This window comes from Mobula birostris, chromosome 5 (assembly GCF_030028105.1).
Source record: "Mobula birostris isolate sMobBir1 chromosome 5, sMobBir1.hap1, whole genome shotgun sequence".
Taxonomy (NCBI): domain Eukaryota; kingdom Metazoa; phylum Chordata; class Chondrichthyes; order Myliobatiformes; family Myliobatidae; genus Mobula; species Mobula birostris.
Window position 1 is genome coordinate 3192514 of NC_092374.1, and position 19803 is coordinate 3212316.

The 19803-nt window shown below is 47.7% G+C and overlaps 1 protein-coding gene across 9 annotated transcripts in view; it reads left to right on the forward strand.

The window, feature by feature from the left end:
* spef2 (sperm flagellar 2) overlaps window positions 1–19803 on the forward strand; it is a 216674-nt gene that overhangs the window by 97201 nt on the left and 99670 nt on the right. For 8 of the 9 annotated variants that reach the window (XM_072257490.1, XM_072257494.1, XM_072257495.1 and 5 more), the window contains 5 exons: window positions 3410–3520; window positions 4349–4441; window positions 4951–4989; window positions 9111–9259; window positions 10677–10804. In XM_072257490.1, the coding sequence (XP_072113591.1) occupies window positions 3410–3520; window positions 4349–4441; window positions 4951–4989; window positions 9111–9259; window positions 10677–10804 (520 nt within the window). The remainder of the gene's footprint in view (window positions 1–3409; window positions 3521–4348; window positions 4442–4950; window positions 4990–9110; window positions 9260–10676; window positions 10805–19803) is intronic. The other variant, XM_072257492.1, reaches the window with a different exon arrangement.

Sequence of the window (19803 nt, forward strand, 5' to 3'; positions counted from 1 at the left end):
TTTGGGTCTACTCCTGAAGCCTTTCCCATGGGTGGGTATGGACACAAGGCAGTGGAGGTATAAAATCAGAGTTTTCCTTCTCCTAGACAGGCTGCTGTCCAAGGCTGATGAGTCCCACCTGCCCAAAGCAACTGGTTTTGAGGCGCCAATGGTCCACCTTTGCCCCTTCTCTTGTCAGTAGAAACAGTTCCGCTGGGCCTAGTAGCTAAGCCACACATGGCCAAGAGTTGCACTTGGTTGTCAGAGGCTGTTAGAGACGCAGGACATTTGGAGCACTTTATAGGTAGTGGGAGCTTATCGCCACTACCACCCCCGGCTATGACAACCTTAAGTGAAAGGCTTTGATAGAGTGGATTTGGAGAGAATATTTCCATGGTGGGGGAGTCTAAAGCCAGAGAACACAGCCTTAGAATACAGAGGCATCCTTTTAGAAGGAGGATCTCGTGCAGGATAGATGTATTCCAAAAACAAAGAAATACTCAAATGGCAAAATAGTACAACCATGGCTGACAAGGGAATGCAAAGCTAATATAAAAGCAAAAGAAAGGGCATACATCAAAGTAAAAATTAGTGGGAAAACAGAGGAAAGCTACTGTCATGTTTAGAGCATTGGCTGATTGGGAGGAGGCAGCGAGTGGGAATAAAAGAATTGTTTGCTGGTTGACGGCCAGTGACTAGTGGTGTTCCACAGAAGTCAGTGTTGGGACAGCTTCTTTCAAAAACCTACAGAGAGCATCTAAAAATCATTAGGAGGGAAAGGCTGAAATATGAAAGCAAGCCGGCAAACAATATCAAAGTGGATAGTAAAAGCTTTTTTCAAGTATGTAAAAAATAAAATAGAAATGAGAGTGGATATAGGACCATTAGAAGATGAGGCCGGAGAGATAATATTGGGGGCCAAGGAGATGGCAGATGATCCAAATGAGTATTTCAGTCTTCGCTGTGGAAGACACTTGCAGTGTGCCAGATGTTAAAGGATGTGAGGAAAGAGAAATGAGTGCAGTTACTGTTACAAGGGAGAAGGTGCTCAAAAGTTGAAAGATATAAGGGGACTTAAGAAACCTGGACAACTGAACTGCACCCGAGAGTTCCAAAAGAGGTAGTGTCAGAGATTGTGGAGGCATTAGTAATGATCTTTCAAAAATCATTGGAGTCTGATATGCTGCCAGATGACTGGAAAATTGCAAATGTCACTCCACTGTTTAAGAAAGGAGGAAGGCAGCAGAAAGGAAATTATAGACTAGTTAGCCTGACCTCAGTGGATGAGAAGATATTGGAGTCAATTGTTAAGAATGAGTTTATGGAGTACTCAATGACTCAGAACAAGATAGGACGAAGTCAGCATGGTTTCCTTAAGGGAAAATCTTGCCTGATGAACCTATTGGAACAAGTAGGACAGGTAAAGAGGATGCAGTGGATGTTGTATATTTGGACTTTCAGAAGCCCTTTGACAAGGTGCCACACATGAGGCTGCTTACCAAGTTAAGAGCTGATGGTATTACAGGAAGGTTACAGGCATGGTTAGAACATTGGTTGAATGGGAGGAGGCAGTGAGTGGGAATAAAAGGATCCTTTTCTGGTTGGCTGCCAGTGACTAGTGGTGTTCCACAGGGTTCAGTGTTGGGACCACTTTTTTATGCTGTATATAAATGATTTAAAAGATGGAAGAGATGGCTTTGTTGCCAAGCTTGCATATAATATGTAGATTGGTAGGAGCCAGGTAGTCTACAGTTAGGCTGCAGAAGGACTTAGACAGATTAGGAGAATGGGCAAGAAAGTGGCAAATGAAATACAATGTTGGAAAATGCATGGTCATGCACTTTGGTAGTAGAAATAAAGTGCAGACTATGTTCTATTCAGGGAGAAAATCCATAAATCTGAGATACAAAGGGACTTGGGAGTCCTTGTGCAGAACGCCCCAAAGCCTAACTTGCAGGTAGAGTTGGTGGCGAGGAAGGCAAATGCAATGTTAGCATTCATTTCAAGAGCCTAGATTACAAAAACAGTGATGTGATGCTGAAGCTTTATAAGGCTCTGATGAGGCCTCACCGTGAGTATTGTGTATATTTTTGGGCACCTCATCTTAGAAAAGATGTGATGGCATTGGAGAAGTATAGAGGAGCTTCACATGGATGATTCCGGGAATGAAAGGGTTTATCATACAAGGAACGCCCTGGGTCTGTACTCACTAGAATTTAGTAGGATGAGGGGGGGATCTCATTGAAACTTTCCGAATGTTGAAAGGAATGGACAGAGTAGACATGAAAAGGATGTTTTCCATGGTGGTGGAGTCTAGGACAAGAGGGAACAGCCTCAGGATAGAGGGGGTCCAATTAAAACAGATGCAGAGAAAATTCTTCAACCAGAGAGTGGTGAATTTGTGGAATTTATTACCACAGGCAGCCGTGGAGGCCAGGTCGTTGCGTGTATTTAAGGCAGAGCTTGTTAGATCCTTGATTGGTCAGGGCATGAAAGGATATGGAAGAAGGCAGGAGATGGGGTCTGAGAGGAAAATTGGATCAGCCATGATGAAATGGTGGAGCAGACGCGATAAGTCAAATGGCACAATTCTGCTCCCATATCTTATGGGCTTATAATCGCAGTCTTTTTCCTAGTGTAGAAATGTCGATTCTAGAGGGCATAGCTTGAAGATGAGGGAAGAAAGTTTAAAAAGGATTTATAGGGCCAGATTATTTTTGCACAGAGAATGGTGGATACCTGGCACATGCTTCCAGGGCAAGTCGGAGAGTTATACAGTGCTGACCCAGGTGCTAAAAAGCCAGTCCCATTTGCCCACACTTGGCCCACATCGCTCTAAACCAGGGCTTCCCAGCCTTGGTTTTACGGACCCCTTGCTTAATGGAATTGGTGAGCCCTTAATGGTAAGCCCTTCCTATCCATGTACCTTCCAAAATGTCTTTTAAGTGTCATTATGACAGCAGGTACAATATCAATCTTTGGGCACACTCATGAACAGACAGGGTATGAATGGGTACTGACCACTGACTAGCATGGTCAGCACAGGCATGGTGGGCCGAAGGGCCTGTTCCTGTGCTGTGAACTATACGGCTTGATCGGATGCTCCATTGTGATACTTCCGGAATATCGTCTTTCAGATTAACCGATTGTACACACCCTCAAGATGCTTCACAGCCAGAGGGTGCCGTAGTGGTCAGAAATGTGACCATCATGGTCAGCACTGACATGTGTGTGCCATACAGTTCTGTGAAGGTCTGGGTGAAAGGTCATTTGCTTGGAGAGAGTCGGAACTTATTTCAGTCCGGGGTTGAGTTTCTGTTATCCTGATCACTGATCTCACTGCTGTTGGAGGGAACTGGCTGTGTGGAATCTCACTGCCCTGTTTCCCAGGTCAGCATAGTGACTTTACCCCACTTGGTCTGAATTGCAGATGCTGTGACTGAGAAGCCTCCAGGGGAGACCACGCCCGCCCTGGCTGAAACATCTCCTTCCCAGGGCCGTCAGGAGACGTCCCCAAAGGATGTGGATTTAGTGGGAAGTGGTGAGTGTCAGTGTGGATGTAGGGGGACACTGGGATTCATTGCACTCTGTAAGGTCTGATTCAGAATAGAGCCCATCTCCTTTCCTTCTCCGTTCATCTCTGAAGCTGCCATCAAAGTTATTGAAGAATAAAATGTCCCAGAGAGGCAGGCCATTCAGCCCCTCTTTGTGTTTGATTACCATTTGATTCAATAGTGAATATTAACATTATTTCACAGCAAAACACAAAATTGTGAAGGAACTCAGCAGGTCAAGCAGTATCTTTGAAGGGGAATATACAGTTGACATTTTGAGTTGAAACCCTTCATTGGGACTTGGCTCAAAGCATTGACTGTTTACTCCTTTCTGTAGATGCGCCTGACCTGCAGAGTTCCTCCAGCATTTTGACTGTGTTTTCTCTGGATTTCCAACATCTACAGAATCTCCTGTGCTTATCTCTTCTCATCAGTTGTGCTGTTTGTGCCTGAAACACCTCATTGAGATTGGTTTGAGCCTCCCAGTCTGTCCAACCTTTCCTCAAAAGACAACTCGCCCACAAACCTAATGAACCTTCTCTGAATCTCATTTAACACGTTAACCCTTAGTCTCTGCTCAAAACATTGAGATTCCCCACCAGAAATGCTGCCTTACCTGGGTTCATCCAGTACTTTGTGTGTGTTGCTCTGGATTTGCTGCATCTAATGAATCTCTTGTGTTTCTGTGGTTTTATACTACTTAACGTTTCCACTCTGTGATCCAAAGTGTCTCCACCACCATCAAGGACCCCTGTGATAACCAGGCAATCTCGCTCTTCCCCGGCTATCTCCTTAATAACTTGTCTTACCCGCAGGTTCTGTGAGCGTTCCCAGCTCTGCCAAAGAGAAGATTAAGGTGTCGCTTGGTGATAAGAAGCAGAACAAATCTGCCTCCATTAGTCAGGCAGGTACGATGGATCAGTGAGTTAGCGAACCACCTCAAGTGGGAAAGCATTGTACTGGAAAGTTCAGTCTGTGGAGCTGCTTCGTGTTCAGTGAGGCAGTTAGACCTGTCAACTGCTGCATCGGCCCAGTCCCTTCCAAAGATGTTTATTGCACAACAGGCCTCTGGGGCAGATGAGTACAGCACAGTCATTTCAAATGGAGGTGTAGAGAAGTGTCTCCTGTCAGAGAGTAATGTGCCTGTGGAATTCTGTGTGTGCCAAATCATTAGGCAGAGTTAAAAGATCAACTGTTTGTGGGAGGGGATTCAGTGGGTTGGGGGAGAGTGTCCCTGGGGTGTGGGAGGGGATTGAGTGGGTGGGGAGAGCAGGGAGAGTGTCCGGGAGCTGTGGGAGGGGATTGAGTGGGTAGGGAGAGTGTCCGGGGGCTGTGGGAGGGGATTGAGTGGGTGAGGAGAGTGAGGTGTGTGGTGAATGTGAATTTCCGTCATTGTCAGCTGTTTTCTTTTTCACAGACACTATGAGCAAGCAGAGCTCAGCAAAGGGGAAGAGCGGTAAGTTCCACCTGTCACCCGGTAACGGGAAGAAATCCAAGTCTGGCTCGCTCAGTCAGTCAGGTACGGCATGGGCCAGCTGAAGCAGCGATTTCCCTCACAGAGTGGATGACCTGTCCATGGGGAGAGTTGCGGAGCAGGATGGCAGGGTGCAGACGAATGTTAACCTACGTTGGGTGAGGCATCTAGTGCAGGAGGTGGGACATCATGTTAAAGTTGACAAAAAGATTCTGCAACCACATCTGGTATATTGTGTTCAACTCTGGTCGCTGTGGTGTGTCGGAAAGTAGAGAGGGTTGAGCGAACATTTATGAACTAAGACTGTACATCCACTGTGCTTGAGGGAAATCCTGAGGTAAGCTGAAGCATAGCAGCAAAAATTGCTGTATTTGTCACACATATATATCAAAACATACAGTGAAATACATCCTTTGCTTCAATGAGAATGTAGTCCAAGAACGTGCTGGGAGCAGCTCACAAATATCACCATGATTTTAGCAACAACATATCATGCGCACAACTTGCTAACTAACAAATATCTCTAAGGAATGTAGAAGGAAACCAGAGCAACCACACAGTCACGGGGAGAAGGTACAAATTCCTGAAAGGCAAAGACGGGAATTGAACCCACATCACTGGGGCTGTAAAGCATTATACTAATCGCTACATGACAGTCAGGATGTTGGTTGGTCCAGGTTGGACTCGGTCCAGAGGGATTGGGTTAGAAGGAGAGACTAGAATGTTTTCCTTGGAGTACAGGAGGTGGAGGGGTGACCCTGCAGTTTTGAAAATCATGAGGAACAGACATAGTTTAGATGCTCAGAGAGGAAAACCAGAGGTCAGAGGTTTCAGATGAGAGGGGAAAGATTGAAAATAGACCTGAGGGCTGGTGGATATTGTCACGGTCCCAATCATTAATTCCCTATTTTCTCCTATTTTTCTTTGAGTGTGCCACGGTTCCGACCGTTAATTTCCCATTTGCTGCTAATTCTCTTTGACAACACACCTGGTTTCCATCAAGACCTGCAGCATAAGAATGCCGGCGTTACAACCACTAGTTAACCATATAACAATTACAGCACGGAAGCAGGCCATCTCGGCCCTTCTAGTCCATGCCAAACACTTAGGCTACGTCCACTACGCCGGATAATTTTGAAAATGAAGCTTCTTCTCTTCGTTTTGACCTGCCGCCCACACTGAAACGGCGTTTTCATTTCCCAAAAATGGAGATTTTTGAAAACACTCTCCAGAGTGTGTAAATTTGAAAACGATTGTTTCGCGTTGTAGTGTAGACAGGGTAAACGGAGAGATTTAAAAACGTTGTCATGACAACAACACAGCAACAATGCTTTTACTGCTTCTGCTTGGGACTGCGCAAGCACTGCCGGACAGCTGTTCTTGGTCCTCCAAGATATTCCGCATGGAATTTAAACTGGAGGTGGCTTTCAACTGGTCCCCTCGGTTTCTCTGTTTGCATCCTCTGTTCTTCTGCCCGTACCCTCCGGTCTCCCAGTCTGCGGTGGTCGTACCCTCGATCTCCTGTACCCCTGGTCTCCAAGCCGGCACTGTCGCTGACTGACCACCATTGGTTAAACGCGCAGTCGGTGTGAACAGCGTGAGAGTTAAATTGTAAAGTGAGCTTTTTTGACTAGCTCCCCTAAATTGATTTGATTGAATCTATCTTTAAAAATATTAATGTCAGAAATACTGCGCAGGTCTGGCGGCAGAAGATTCCACTCTCTTGGTTTTTGATCCTCCAAAATATTCCGCATGGAACTTAAACTGGAGGTGGCGGAGGGTGGGCTTAAGAAGGAGAATTTTGAAGAGGAAAAGCTGCCTTAATTTTAATTGGGTTTAGTTGTGTGACAGTGTTAGGATGAAGATTATTCCATGCTTTAATTGTGCGGGGAAAAAATGAATTGCTGTACACATCTGACTTGGTAGTTAGTATTTCAAATTGAGTTGAGTGCCCTCTTCTGCCCAAGGTTTGGGTTTGATGTGGGATTGGTAGTCTATGTCGAGTTGACCATTTAACATTTTGTAATTGTTGATAATGGGTAGAGGACGGCTTCGTGCGTGCGTTGTTTACTTTATTGTCTATGTTAATAGTTTGTTTGTAATTAAGCATCTCCACGTTCTCCACTGCTTTGCTGACTTTGTAGTCGTTTGTAACTCGCAGAAACAGCTCGACTTCATTGTCTGTCTAAACGAAGAAGTCCGGTCTGATTTCTTCAGCGGAGCTTTTCCTTGTATTCCTCAGACATTTTTGAAAACTTTCTTTTGCCGTTGTTGTAGGTACTCTAGTTTTTGACCAATGGAAATAGCACAACGCTGCTGCAGAAACGTAAATATTATACCGTTTCCGCTTCGCTTGTTTTCTGTAGATGTGTCTTTGCATGCCCAGTAGGAGGAGATTCACCCAAATATCTGTTTTAATGTGGACAGAGATATTTTGAAAAATGCCTACTGTGAACGCCTGTCGTTTTTACTCGAAACCGGCGTTTTCAAAATTATCTGGTCTAGTGTGGATGTAGCTATAGAGACATAGAGAAGTACTGCCCTTCGGCACAACACTAGTCACAGGCTTCCAGTCAGTGAGGCGACTATCTACTTCCACCCTCTGGCTTCTCCCACAGAGCCAATGTCTTGTCCAATTTCCTACCTCCTCTTGAATGATGAGTGATTGAACCTCCCTGATCAACCTTCCATGGAGGACCTTGTCAAATGCCTTGCTGGAGTCCATGTTGACAACATCCACTGTCTTTCCTTCATCCTCTTTCCTGGTAACTTTCTCAAAGCTCAGTAAGATTGGTTAGATATGCCCTACCAGACATGAATCCATGCCAACTTTCCCGAATCTATCTATCTATCTATCTATCTATATATATCCCCCCTTTTTCTCTCTCTTTTTTTCTCCCTCTGTCCCTCTCACTATAACTCCTTGCCTGCTCTCCCCCCATTCTCTTTCTCCCCAGGCTTCCTGTCCCATGATCCTCTGCCTTCTCCAGCCTGGTATCCCTTTTGCCAATCACCTGTCCAGCTCTTGGCTCCATCCCTCCCCCTCCTGTCTTCTCCTAGCATTTCAGATCTCCCCCTCCCCCTCCCACTTACTAGCTCTTCTTTCAGTTAGCCCTGACGAAGGGTCCCGGCCCGAAACGTCGACTGTACCTCTTCCTATAGATGCTGCCTGGCCTGCTGCGTTCACCAGCATTTTTTGTGTGTTGCTTGAATTTCCAGCATCTGCAGATTTCTTCGTGCCTGCCTTCTCCACAGAACCTCCTTTCTGTTTGCCTGACTAACGACACCCTATCACCACAGTGTGCCCCTTCTCCCCACTTCACTTCTGAGTCACAGAGACCTGACCACTGTGACTTTCCTCTGTTAGATCATCCCTCCCTCCCCTCTCACTATCCAAAGTGATATACCTGTTGTTGAGGGGGATGGCCACAGGGGTACTTTGCACTCCTTAACCCCCTTCCCCTCCCTGACTGTCGTCCAGTCTCCTGTCCCCTGCACCTTGGGTGTAACTACCTCTCTGTATGTCCTATCCATCACCCCTTCAGCCTCCCGAATGATCTGGAGTTCATCCAGTTCCAGCTGCAGCCCCTTAATGTGGTTTGTTGCAAGCTGCAGCTGGACTTCTCATGGTTATGGTGGTCAGGAATGCAGGACTTCCCACTGGCTTCCCACGTGATGCAAGAGGAGTTGTTCAGTATCCTGCATGGCATCTGTATTGCTCTAACTTATCAGAAATGGGAAGCAGGAACCTCTATCTTCAGCTTTTTTGTTTTTGCCTTCTCTTACTGAAGCTTCAAAGAGCTAAAGCCTCAAAATCTCCACTTTAACTCTGTCCACTCCAACAATGGTTGCTGCAATGATGGCTGATCTGCTTGCCTCTGTCTTCCTTTAATTTGTTCTTGCTAATCAATCACAAGCACCAATTGGCTGCTGGTCAAAGCTCCAAAAAACTGCTGTGAGGAGCTGCCTTCCATACTCTGTCAGCAAACCTGAGTCAAATTCCGTCCACTCAAACTTCTGATCTCCCAATTAGTTCCTGGTCAAAGCTTCATACATGAACTGTGTACTTCAACCAAGCTGATCCTGTTCATTTTCTGATACAGGCTCCGCCAAAGGCAAAAAAGGCAAAGAACAGAAGGCGAAAGCAGAACTATACCCATCAGAGATCGCCGGTGAGACAGATGACGCCCTCCCCCCAGCTCCCAAACCAGGTTCTGACCAGTGGGTCTACGTGGATGAGCCAGTGCCCCAGGTAACCACCAAAACACCACAGGTGAACATCTACATCGCACACTGTCCATGGGACACCACAGGTGAACATCCACAGGGTATTCTGTTCCCAAGGCACCACTGGCATACATCAACATGACGCACTGTCCATAGTACATGAGTGAACACAGGTGAACATACATGGGCACACTGTCCAAGGCCCCCCCTCCATGGGATACCCCCTCAGTCCACGGGACACATCCGCGGAGCTCAGTGCCCATGAGATACACAGGTGTACATCCGCTCTGTCCATGGGATACCGCAGGTGTACATCCGCAGGGTATTCTGTACACCTATGGGACTCTGTCCATGGGATACCGCAGGTGTATATCTCCGGAGCATACTGTCCATGGGATACCATAGGGGTAATTTCGTAGGGTACACTTTTGACAGGATACCACTGACGAAGAGAGGAGGGGTCACTGTTCATTGTAACACTATAGGTGTGTGAGGTTGGTATATTGTTCACTGTAACCCAGCAGCTGAGGGTTCAATGGGGACATCTTGGTTGGCATGAGCCTTTTGGACTGAAGGATCTATTTCCATGCTATATGACCCTATATTCAGTATTTCCACCATTTCTGTGTTTTAATTCAGTTTTTCAAATTGCTAACTTTTTCTTCAAAAACAGTTTTGGCTTAGAACCAGTTCGGAAGGAAATGACTGTTCATTAATTATGAGGCACCTTTTACTCTGTAAACATGAGTCAGCATTGAATTTATTTGAAAACAGAACCCAAGTCATGGAGTACTAGAGTGAAGAAGGGATGGACTGTGAGGTGGAGAGACCAGCTGAACCACTGGCCCATTCAGCAGTGGGTGTGGAGTGGGGTTCTGTGTGCCGTAAGGTGGAGAAACCAGCTGAACCCACCGGGGCTCTGGCCCGTTCACAGTGGGTGTGGAGTGGGGTTCTGTGTGCCGCAAGGTGGAGAAACCAGCTGAACCCACCAGGGCTCTGGCCTGTTCACAGTGGGTGTAACTAAAGTGGTCACTCACAGCACCATGCAGCAGGCTGATACCCCTCGTGAACTGCAGTACATCAATCTTGCCGGCCAGAGAGCACAGAACCAGGTCTTTCAGCCCATCTAGTGCATGCCGACACAGGATTCCCATTCAAGGCTCATTCAGTTTGGTTGCATTTGGCCCATATCCCGAGTGTTGGGGTTCTGCCCGAGCTGACTGCCTGCCCTTCTTCTGAGGCTACATCTGTATTCATGTGTCTCTGGAGAGGGAGCCTGTGCTGTGCACTGTCTCTCTGGAGACCTCCTGGTGAGATTTGCAAGATGTAGAGTGTGTCCTGGGCAAGGGTGATTATTGTTTAAATTATAAAATAGTTCAAGTAAGAAGTCATTTATGTAACAAAGCTGTTCTTTGTGGCTGGCTGGGTCTGTTGTGTTTCAGGAGATTGTGGAGTACCTCTGTCATTACTGGGACAGCATTGTGGAAACGTACACCAGCACCATTCGCAGAGTGATGCAGGAGCTGCGCAGGGAACAGCAACGTGCCATCCAGGATCTGCACACGCTTCGGTGAGGGGAACGACACCAGCTCTGGGAATCCCGGGAAAAGGGAACCAGCAGCCTAGGGGATGAGGAGTGGGCAGGAAGGGCATGAAGGTACCCAGACTCTGATCTGGGGGAGAGTGGGGAATGGATGTGCAGAACCCTGGGTGCCCCCACGTTCCTTCCCCTCAATCTGCCATGTGCTGTAGATGGCTAGGGATCAAGGAACTGACACCCCACCCACTCTGTTCATTCTTGCCTCTCTCACTTTCCATTCAGTAGAAGATGCAAATATCTGAATGCATGTACCACCAGGCCCCAGGACAGCTTTTACTCTGCATTCATAAGACCATTGAATTGTCTAGTACAAAAACGATGGACTCTTGATCTCATAATCTACCTGATCCTGGCCTTGCACCTACAGTGCGCTTTCTCTGTTAATGCAGCAAATTATTCTGCATTCTGTTGTTCCTTTTCCCTCGATGTGTGAATGTGATGAGGTGATCTGTATGAATGGAATGCAAAGGAAAGTTCTGTATATGATAATAAGCGGGTCCAAGTGTATATGAGAGAGTTGCATTTCACTGTGTTTGACACGTATCCCACTAAATCTGTCCTTTTATAGTTGGAATTCTACCCCCCTCTACCACCTACTTTGGCAGCTTGTTTCATACATCCATCCATCCTCTGTGAGGAAAAAGTGCTCCTCAGGTCCCTATCGTTGTGATGTGAAAGAAGGATAAAAAATTATCAGAGGCATATTTTGAGTAGACAGTCAGATTTTTTCTTCAGGGAGATCCCAATTACAAGAGTGCATGGGATTTAGGGAAGTGGGAAAAACATTAAAGGGGATGTATCGGGATTGCATGCCCAACCCTGAGTGTGGACACAGACAAGTGTGCCCAGCCCCGAGTGTCAACAGAGTGTGGATCCCTCCCTAAGTGTGAACACATAGTGTGAGCCCCTCCCCAAGTGTGAACACGGAGTGTTGTCCCTCCCCTAGTGTGAAAACAGACTGTGGGCCCTCCCCATGTGAACACAGATGAGTGTGGGCCCCTCCCCTAGTGTGAACCCAAAGTGCAGGATCTTTCCCGAGTGTGAACACAGGTGAGTATGGACCGAAGTCTCTCCAAAGTTTTGCCAACACATCCAGGTGAGCACATGGGGAGATAGCATACTTGATCACTGCTACTGTCCCTTCCACAATGGTTCAAAGTGCTCCTCCATCTGCTATTTGGAAAGTCAGATCACTCCTCCATCTTGCTTCTGCCGACGTACAGGCAGAAGCTGAAACTAGAGGCAGCCACAGTTTAAAACCATCCATTGTTGGTCTGACCAATCTCACCTCCATGCTACAGGACAGCTTTGATGTCGACTGGAAAGTCTTCCATGATAAGGATGTCTCCGAGTTCAGGGAAGGGGTCACGAGTTTCATCCGGAAGTGCATCGAGGATGTTGTCCCCGAGAAATCGGTCAGGGTCTATCCAAACTAGAAACCCTGGACCAACAGTTCCGAGCGAGCAGCACTTACCACACGAAACAGAGCTTACGTTGCCAGTAATCAGCAGGAGCTGACAAAATGCAGCTACGATCCGCACAAAGTTATCAAGGCAGCAAAATGTCAATACAGGGACAAGACCCAGCCACAACTTTCCACCGACACACGCTGCTTATGGCAAGGTCAGCACACCATCGCAGACTTCAAAGCGTAACGCTGTCGAGTTTCTAACATGGCTGCCTCTCTCCCAGATGAGCTAAATCTTTTTACGCTCGGTTCACTGTTGCCACCACTGAGCCTCTGAGGAGACCTACAGCTGATGCTACCTGCAGCTTAGTCATCTCTGAGGCCGAAGTGTTTCCAGCGAGTGGACAGTCGCAAGGCTGCGGGACCGGACGGCATCCCAGGGCGGGTACTCAGGATGTGTGCAGCACAACTGACAGGTGTGTTTACAGACATTTTTAATCTCTCCCTCTCCCAGTGTAGCGTGCCCTCCTGCTTCAAAACATCCATCATTGTCCCTGTTCCTAAAAAGACCAAGGTATTGTCTGAATGATTGGCGTCCTGTCACACTCACCTCATTAATAAGCAAATGCTTTGAGAGGCTGGTCAAGGACTACATCTGCAGCAAACTACCACCCACACTGGACCCCCTACAATTCACCTATGACACAACTGACCAACAGATAACGCAATAACCACAGCTCTACGCACCATCCTTACACATCTGGTGAAGAGGGATACTTTTGTGAGAATGCTGTTTTTCGACTACTGTTCAGCATTCAACATCATAATTCCCTCCAGGCTCGACAAGAAGCTCAGAGACCTCAGCCTTCACCCTGCCTTGTGCAGCTGGATCATGGACTTCCTGTCAGATCGCCGGTAGGTGGTAAGAGTGGGCTCCCTCACCTCCAACCCTCTGACCCTCAACACAAGAGCCCCTCGAGGCTGTGTACTAAGCCCCCCACCTTATACTTTCTGTATACCCATGTCTGTGGTGCCACCCACAGCTCCAATTTGCTAATTAAATTTGCTGATGATACTACACTGATTGGCCTAATCTCAAATAATAATGAGGCAGCCTACAGAGAAGAAGTCATCACCCTGACACAGTGGTGTCAAGAAAACAACCTCTCCCTCAGTGTCGCAAAGACAAAGGAGCTGGTTGTGGATTACAGGAGAAATGGAAACAGGCTAACCCCTATTGACGTCAATGGATCTGGGGCTGAGAGGGTGAACAGCTTTAAATTCCTCAGCATAAACGTCACCGAGGATCTTACATGGTTTGTACATACCAGCCGTGTGGTGAAAAAAGTACAACAGCGCCTCTCTCACTTCACATAGTTGAAGAGGTTTGGTATGGGCCCCCAAATTCTAAGAACTTTCTATAGGGGCACGATTGAGAGCATCCTGACTGGCTGCATCACTGCCTGGTATGGGAACTGTACCTCCCTTAATCACAGGACTCTGCAGAGAGTGGTGCAGACAGCCTAGTGCATCAGTAGATGTGAACTTCCTACTATTCAGGACATTTACAAAGACAGGTATGTAAGAAGGCCCCGTAGGGTCACTGGGGACCTAAGTCACCCCAACCACAAACTGTTGCAGCTGTTACCATCTGGGAAACGGTACCATAGCATAAAAGCCAGGACCAACAGGCTCCGGGACAGCTTCTTCCACCAGGCTAACAGACTGATGAACTCGTGCTGACACAACTGTATTTCTGTGTTATATTAGCTGTCCTGTTGTACATACTATTTGTTATAAATGACCATAAATTGCACATTGCACATTTAGACGGAGATGTAACGTAGAGATTTTTACTCGTCATGTATGTGAAGGATGTAATTTATAAAGTCAATTCAATGAAATGCCATGAGTCGTGGGGCTGTGTGTCTGTGGAATCTCGGACATACCCAGGGAGGTCCTGGCTCAGGCGTAAGGAATGGTGGCAGGCATAGACCAACTGCAGGGGTTGAGGCTGTGTGCAGACATACGGACGGGGTTCAGAGTGGACAGCTGAAGACCGTATGCAGGCAGATGGACAGGGAGGAATGGACGGCTAAAAATGGTGTGCAGACAGGTGGATAGGTGGGTTGATGGCTAAGGACTGTGTGCAGATGGATGGAGTTCGAGGGAGTGGACGGGTAAAAATGGTGTGCAGTCAGATGGACAGCAGTGATGGACGACTAAAGACTGTTGCAGGCAATTAGACAGTGGTGGTAGACGGCTAAAGACTTGTAATGGCTTCTTTGTTATGTTTCATTGCTAAGGCTAATGTAATGGCTTCTCTGTAATGTTAATTGTTGAGGTAATGGTTTCTCTGCAGCAGAAATGTTTGGGTTATGGCTGGAGATAATTATGCAGGTTAGCCCATCAGGATTCTGTTGCCCTTTCTGGTGATTCTGGAAGCTGTTGGTTTCACGGGCTTTTGCGAGAGGGCGAGAGGGGGATGAAGAGAGAAGACGCGAATGGAGCGATTCAGTAGGCCACCAGATGGAGTGGAGTCCGAGCGGGGGTCCGAAGGTCGGCGACGCTCGGAGGAATTCGAGTGGTGGAAGGCAGGCTACTGACCAAGCTCCAACGATTGTGCACAGATGTTTGATTAGATTGGCGCCCTTTTTCTTTTATATTTTGTTTTATACTAACCACGTAGTCAAAGTAAGAGTTATAAAGCTTAATCATTTAATCACATATTGTGCACAGTTTGTTATTTCGGGGTACTGATTTGTAACGGGACACATCGCGCAGCATCCACCTAAACGAGATTTCTTAAGTTTGGCCGGGCAAGGGGGTTATCACTCCCGAGATCAAGCCGCTCGGTGAAGCGAGTGTTACAATGTTGGGAGCTACGTCCTGGATTGATTCCATTGGATGCTGTGTGATTGCCCTGTTTAAATCAGTGCTGGTGTGCCTCTGTGGGATTGCAGTTAATGATGCGTGTGTGTTGAGTGGGGTGGATATTCGTACCACGAATGAATTGTTAATTCGATTTTTGAGTATGGTTAAAGCGGTTGGCAAAGTTGAATTCGTAGCACGAAAGTTTGATAAAATAGCGGGCTGAGACCTTGTTCTAGTTCAGACTAGCGCTAACGTAATGGCGGTGGGACTGCCAGTGTCTATCGGTGTCCCAGGGGAGGCGGGGCCATGGGTTGTCCATACCGTCAGGCAGGATCGAGCAGTGGATCAACTGGGAGCTTCTGATGACACCATACCCCAAGTTTACTGTAACCTGACTGCCCTGAAGACAAAGCAGCGGCTGGAATTGAGCTCTGAGGAAGTGGCAGAGCTGAGAACTGAGATGTCCCGGGTGTTAACAGCGGGTGTGGACCCGCCATATGATAGGACTGGTACAGAGGCCCCTCCCCAAGGGGACGGATGACGTAGAGGGCTGCGGGTGGCCGCGGTTCTGCGAGAGGAGGGGCGGCCGGTAGCGTGTGCTATAACTGTGGGGAGAGGGACACTTCCAGCGGGAATGTGAGCGGCAGAAAGCCCCTCGGGGAGTGAGCTCCCGGGTACTTAAGCAGGGAGAGGTGTCGGGAAACTTATAGGAGACCCAGTGAGGCAACGGCCTGGTTCCCAGCAATGTACCAAGGAACTTCCGAAAGCAAAAGACCCATTTCCTGAAGGCTTAGTGGGACCACGCTCCAGTGTGTCGCTACGGATAGAGGGAATCTATGCTAAAGCCATACTCGACACCGGGTTGCAGGTCACGTTGTTGTACCATTTGTTTTACAACCAGTATCTGAAGCATTTACCCTTGTCACGTACCCCGTGACTGGTTAAAGAACCAGCAGGAATGGAAAACAGCTTGGAGTCTGGTAGTGCTGTTAACTAACACTATTTATTAGTAACTACGCAATACAGTAATATAAATTCAGATATATCAAACAGGTTAGCAATGATTTTATATATATATATATGTGTGTGTGGAAATATAAAAACCAAGCTTCCTCAAGCCTAGGGGTAAATGGATATAGCCTTACAGTGATGGGTAAAGGGAATCAGTTCAGTTCGTGGTATTCAGTTGAGTACTGATGGAGAGAGAGAGAGGTGTTGTTGTTGTCGGAGTAAGCCGATGCCGTTGATTCTTCCCAGTGTCCTCCGAAACTTCCAAGTTAGCCAAACTTGACCAACTTAAGAGCACCATCTTCAAGTGATAGTCTACCGACTCAGGCAAAGGTTAGACACACTGGTACACTCCACAGGGTCACTCTTTCACGCACTAATAATCACAGGTCGACCCTCAGTCCCACACTCGTGGGCACCTGAACAGAATAGTGGTAACTTCACCACACCTTAGTGCGTCTGCGTGTCCTGTGAAACGGGCAATTACGCTGGTTTAAATACTGTTGTGCTGAACGCCAGCTGTCCATGAAGTAGCTTTTCCCTTCTCTCTCTGTAGGAACTCAGAAGCTGGCAGTGTCCTTGCAGAAATTCCAAACAAATTGTGAGCAGTCTTTGTCTGTCTGTCTGTCTCTCTCTCCCTCTCTCCCTCTCTCCCTCTCTCCCTCTCTCCCTCTCTCCCTCTCCCCCTCTCCCCCTCTCCCCCTCTCCCCCTCTCCCCCTCTCCCCCTCTCCCCCTCTCCCCCTCTCCCCCTCTCCCCCTCTCCCCCTCTCCCCCTCTCCCCCTCTCCCCCTCTCCCCCTCTCCCCCTCTCCCCCTCTCCCCCTCTCCCCCTCTCCCCCTCTCCCCCTCTCCCCCTCCCTCCTGTACAGCTCTCAGCAATGCCTCCACCAGCTGCACGCTCTCCCTCTCTCTTTTTGAAAGCACAGTCCATAAGGGATAATTCAGGATATCGTCACACCCTTGACACCATTCAGTGCACTGGAGATTGGGGTATCAGTGCTGGTGATTATCCATACGATGGTTATTTGTCAGTGAAACTGGAGTTCTCGGATTTTCTGCTGGGCTACTGGTGAGGCCTGAGGTGCAGAAGCCCTTGGTTGTACAGGCGAGCAGGATGACAGTGATCATCAGAAACCCTACAAAGAGGGAGGTCTCCTTCAAGCGAGGGGTGCCCCTGGTGCATTTGTTCCCAGTGACGGTAATGTCTAGTGCCCCCGTGAGGCCGGCTGGGGAGAAACTAATGGAAAAGGGGGAAAAATTAACCACTGAGGACACGCTGTTTAGAGGGAGGTTGTGACAACTGGCCCCCGCAGACGTGGAAGACGTGCAGCAGCATTTGTGTAAGTTGAAGGAAGCTGGGATCATCACTGAGTCCCGAAACCCCTATGCATCCCTAGTAGTAGTGGCCCAGAAGAAGAACGGGAAGGTATGCATGTGTGTGGACTTCAGGACCCTGAACAGGCGCACCGTCCCTGACCAGTATACGGTCCCGAGGGTCGAAGATGGGCTGGCCTGTCTGAGTGGTGCGAAGTGTTTCAGTGTGTTGGACTTGAGGAGTGGATATTACCAGATCCCGATGAGTGAGGCCGACAAAGAGAAGATGGCATTTACAGTTGAAGTCAGAAATTTACATACACCTTAGCCAAATACATTTAAACTCAGTTTTTCACAATTCCTGACATTTAATCCTAGAAAACATTCCCTGCATCCTTTGAAACTGAGTTTTAAAATAAAGTAGTGATCTTAACTGACCTAAAACAGGAAATATTTTCGAGGATTAAATGTCAGGAATTGTGAAAAACTGAGTTTAAATGTATTTGGCTAAGGTGTATGTAAACTTCTGACTTCAATTGTAAATGTCCCCTGGGATTCTTCCAGTTTCAAAGGATGCCCCAGGGCATATCGGGAGCTCCTGCAACCTTCCAGCAGGTCATAGAGAAGATGGTGGGGGATATGAACTTGCTTGAGGTGTTGGTGTATTTGGATGATCTCATAGTATTTGGATCCACGTTGGAAGAACATGAAGTGAGGCTGCTAAAGGTGCTGGGCCACCTGAAAGCTGAAGGGTTAAAACTTTCCCTGGACAAGTGCCAGGTCTGCCAAAGGACAGGACTGTGAGCATTTTGCGCTTGTTCCAGGGGTTCTGTGGCTATTATTGGAGATTCGTGAAGGGTTATGCCAAAGTGAGTCACCCCTTGAATCAGCTTCTGTGTGGTTCCCCTCCCTTGGAGAAGAAAGGGAGGGGGAAAAAAGGACCGGAGAGTGGACAATATTTAAACCCATCGGAGCCCTTTGGACCGAGGTAGGATGTAAAATGTGAGGATGCTTTTCAGTCACTGAAGGAGTTGCTGGCCCAGGCACCGGTGCTGGCTTTTGCGGACCTCTGATTACTGTACATACTGCCAAGAGGGTTTAGGGGATGTCCTGTATCAGGATCAAGACACCAGGTTGAGGCCTGTGGTGTTTGTCAGCCGGAGTTTGTCGCCCTCCGTGAAATACTATCCCACGCACAAGTTGGAATTCTTGGTGTTGAAATGGGCGGTGGTGGATGAGCTGAGTGACTATCTCTACGGGGCCAAGTTTGAGGTGAGGATGGAAACAACCCCCTGACTTATATGCTGACCTCGGCAAAACTGGATGCCACAGGCCATCGGTGTTTGGCAGCGTTGTCTGCCTATGATTTCAGCCTGAAGTACTGGCCGGGGAGCCGGAACATTGATGCAGATGTTTTGTCACGACGGGTGCATGAGGGGCTGGACTGGGACGAGGAGTGAGATCAAGCCGCTAGGCGAAGCAAGTGTTACAGATGGACAGGGAGGGAGTGGACGGCTAAAGACTGTGTGCAGACGGCTGATGACTGTGTGCAGACAGATGGATGGGATGCAGACGGCATTAAAGTGGATAAATCCCCGGGACCTGACAGGGTGTTCCCTCGGACCTTGAAGGAGACTAGTGTTGAAATTGCGGGGGCCCTGGCAGAAATATTTAAAATGTCGCTGTCTATGGGTGAAGTGCCGGAGGATTGGAGAGTGGCTCATGTTGTTCCGTTGTTTAAAAAAGGATCGAAAAGTAATCCGGGAAATTATAGGCCGGTGAGTTTAATGTCAGTAGTAGGTAAGTTATTGGAGGGAGTACTAAGAGACAGAATCTACAAGCATTTGGATAGACAGGGGCTTATTAGGGAGAGTCAACATGGCTTTGTGCATGGTAGGTCATGTTTGACCAATCTGTTGGAGTTTTTCGAGGAGGTTACCAGGAAAATGGATAAAGTGAAGGCAGTGGATATTGTCTACATGGACTTCAGTAAGGCCTTTGACAAGGTCCCGCATGGGAGGTTAGTTAGGAAAATTCAGTCGCTAGGTATACATGGAGAGGTGGTAAATTGGATTAGACATTGGCTCGATGGAAGAAGCCAGAGAGTGGTGGTAGAGAATTGCTTCTCTGAGTGGAGGCCTGTGACTAGTGGTGTGCCACAGGGATCAGTGCTGGGTCCATTGTTATTTGTCATCTATATCAATGATCTGGATGATAATGTGGTAAATTGGATCAGCAAGTTTGCTGATGATACAAAGATTGGAGGTGTAGTAGACAGTGAGGAAGGTTTTCAGAGCCTGCAGAGGGACTTGGATCAGCTGGAAAAATGGGCTGAAAAATGGCAGATGGAGTTTAATACTGACAA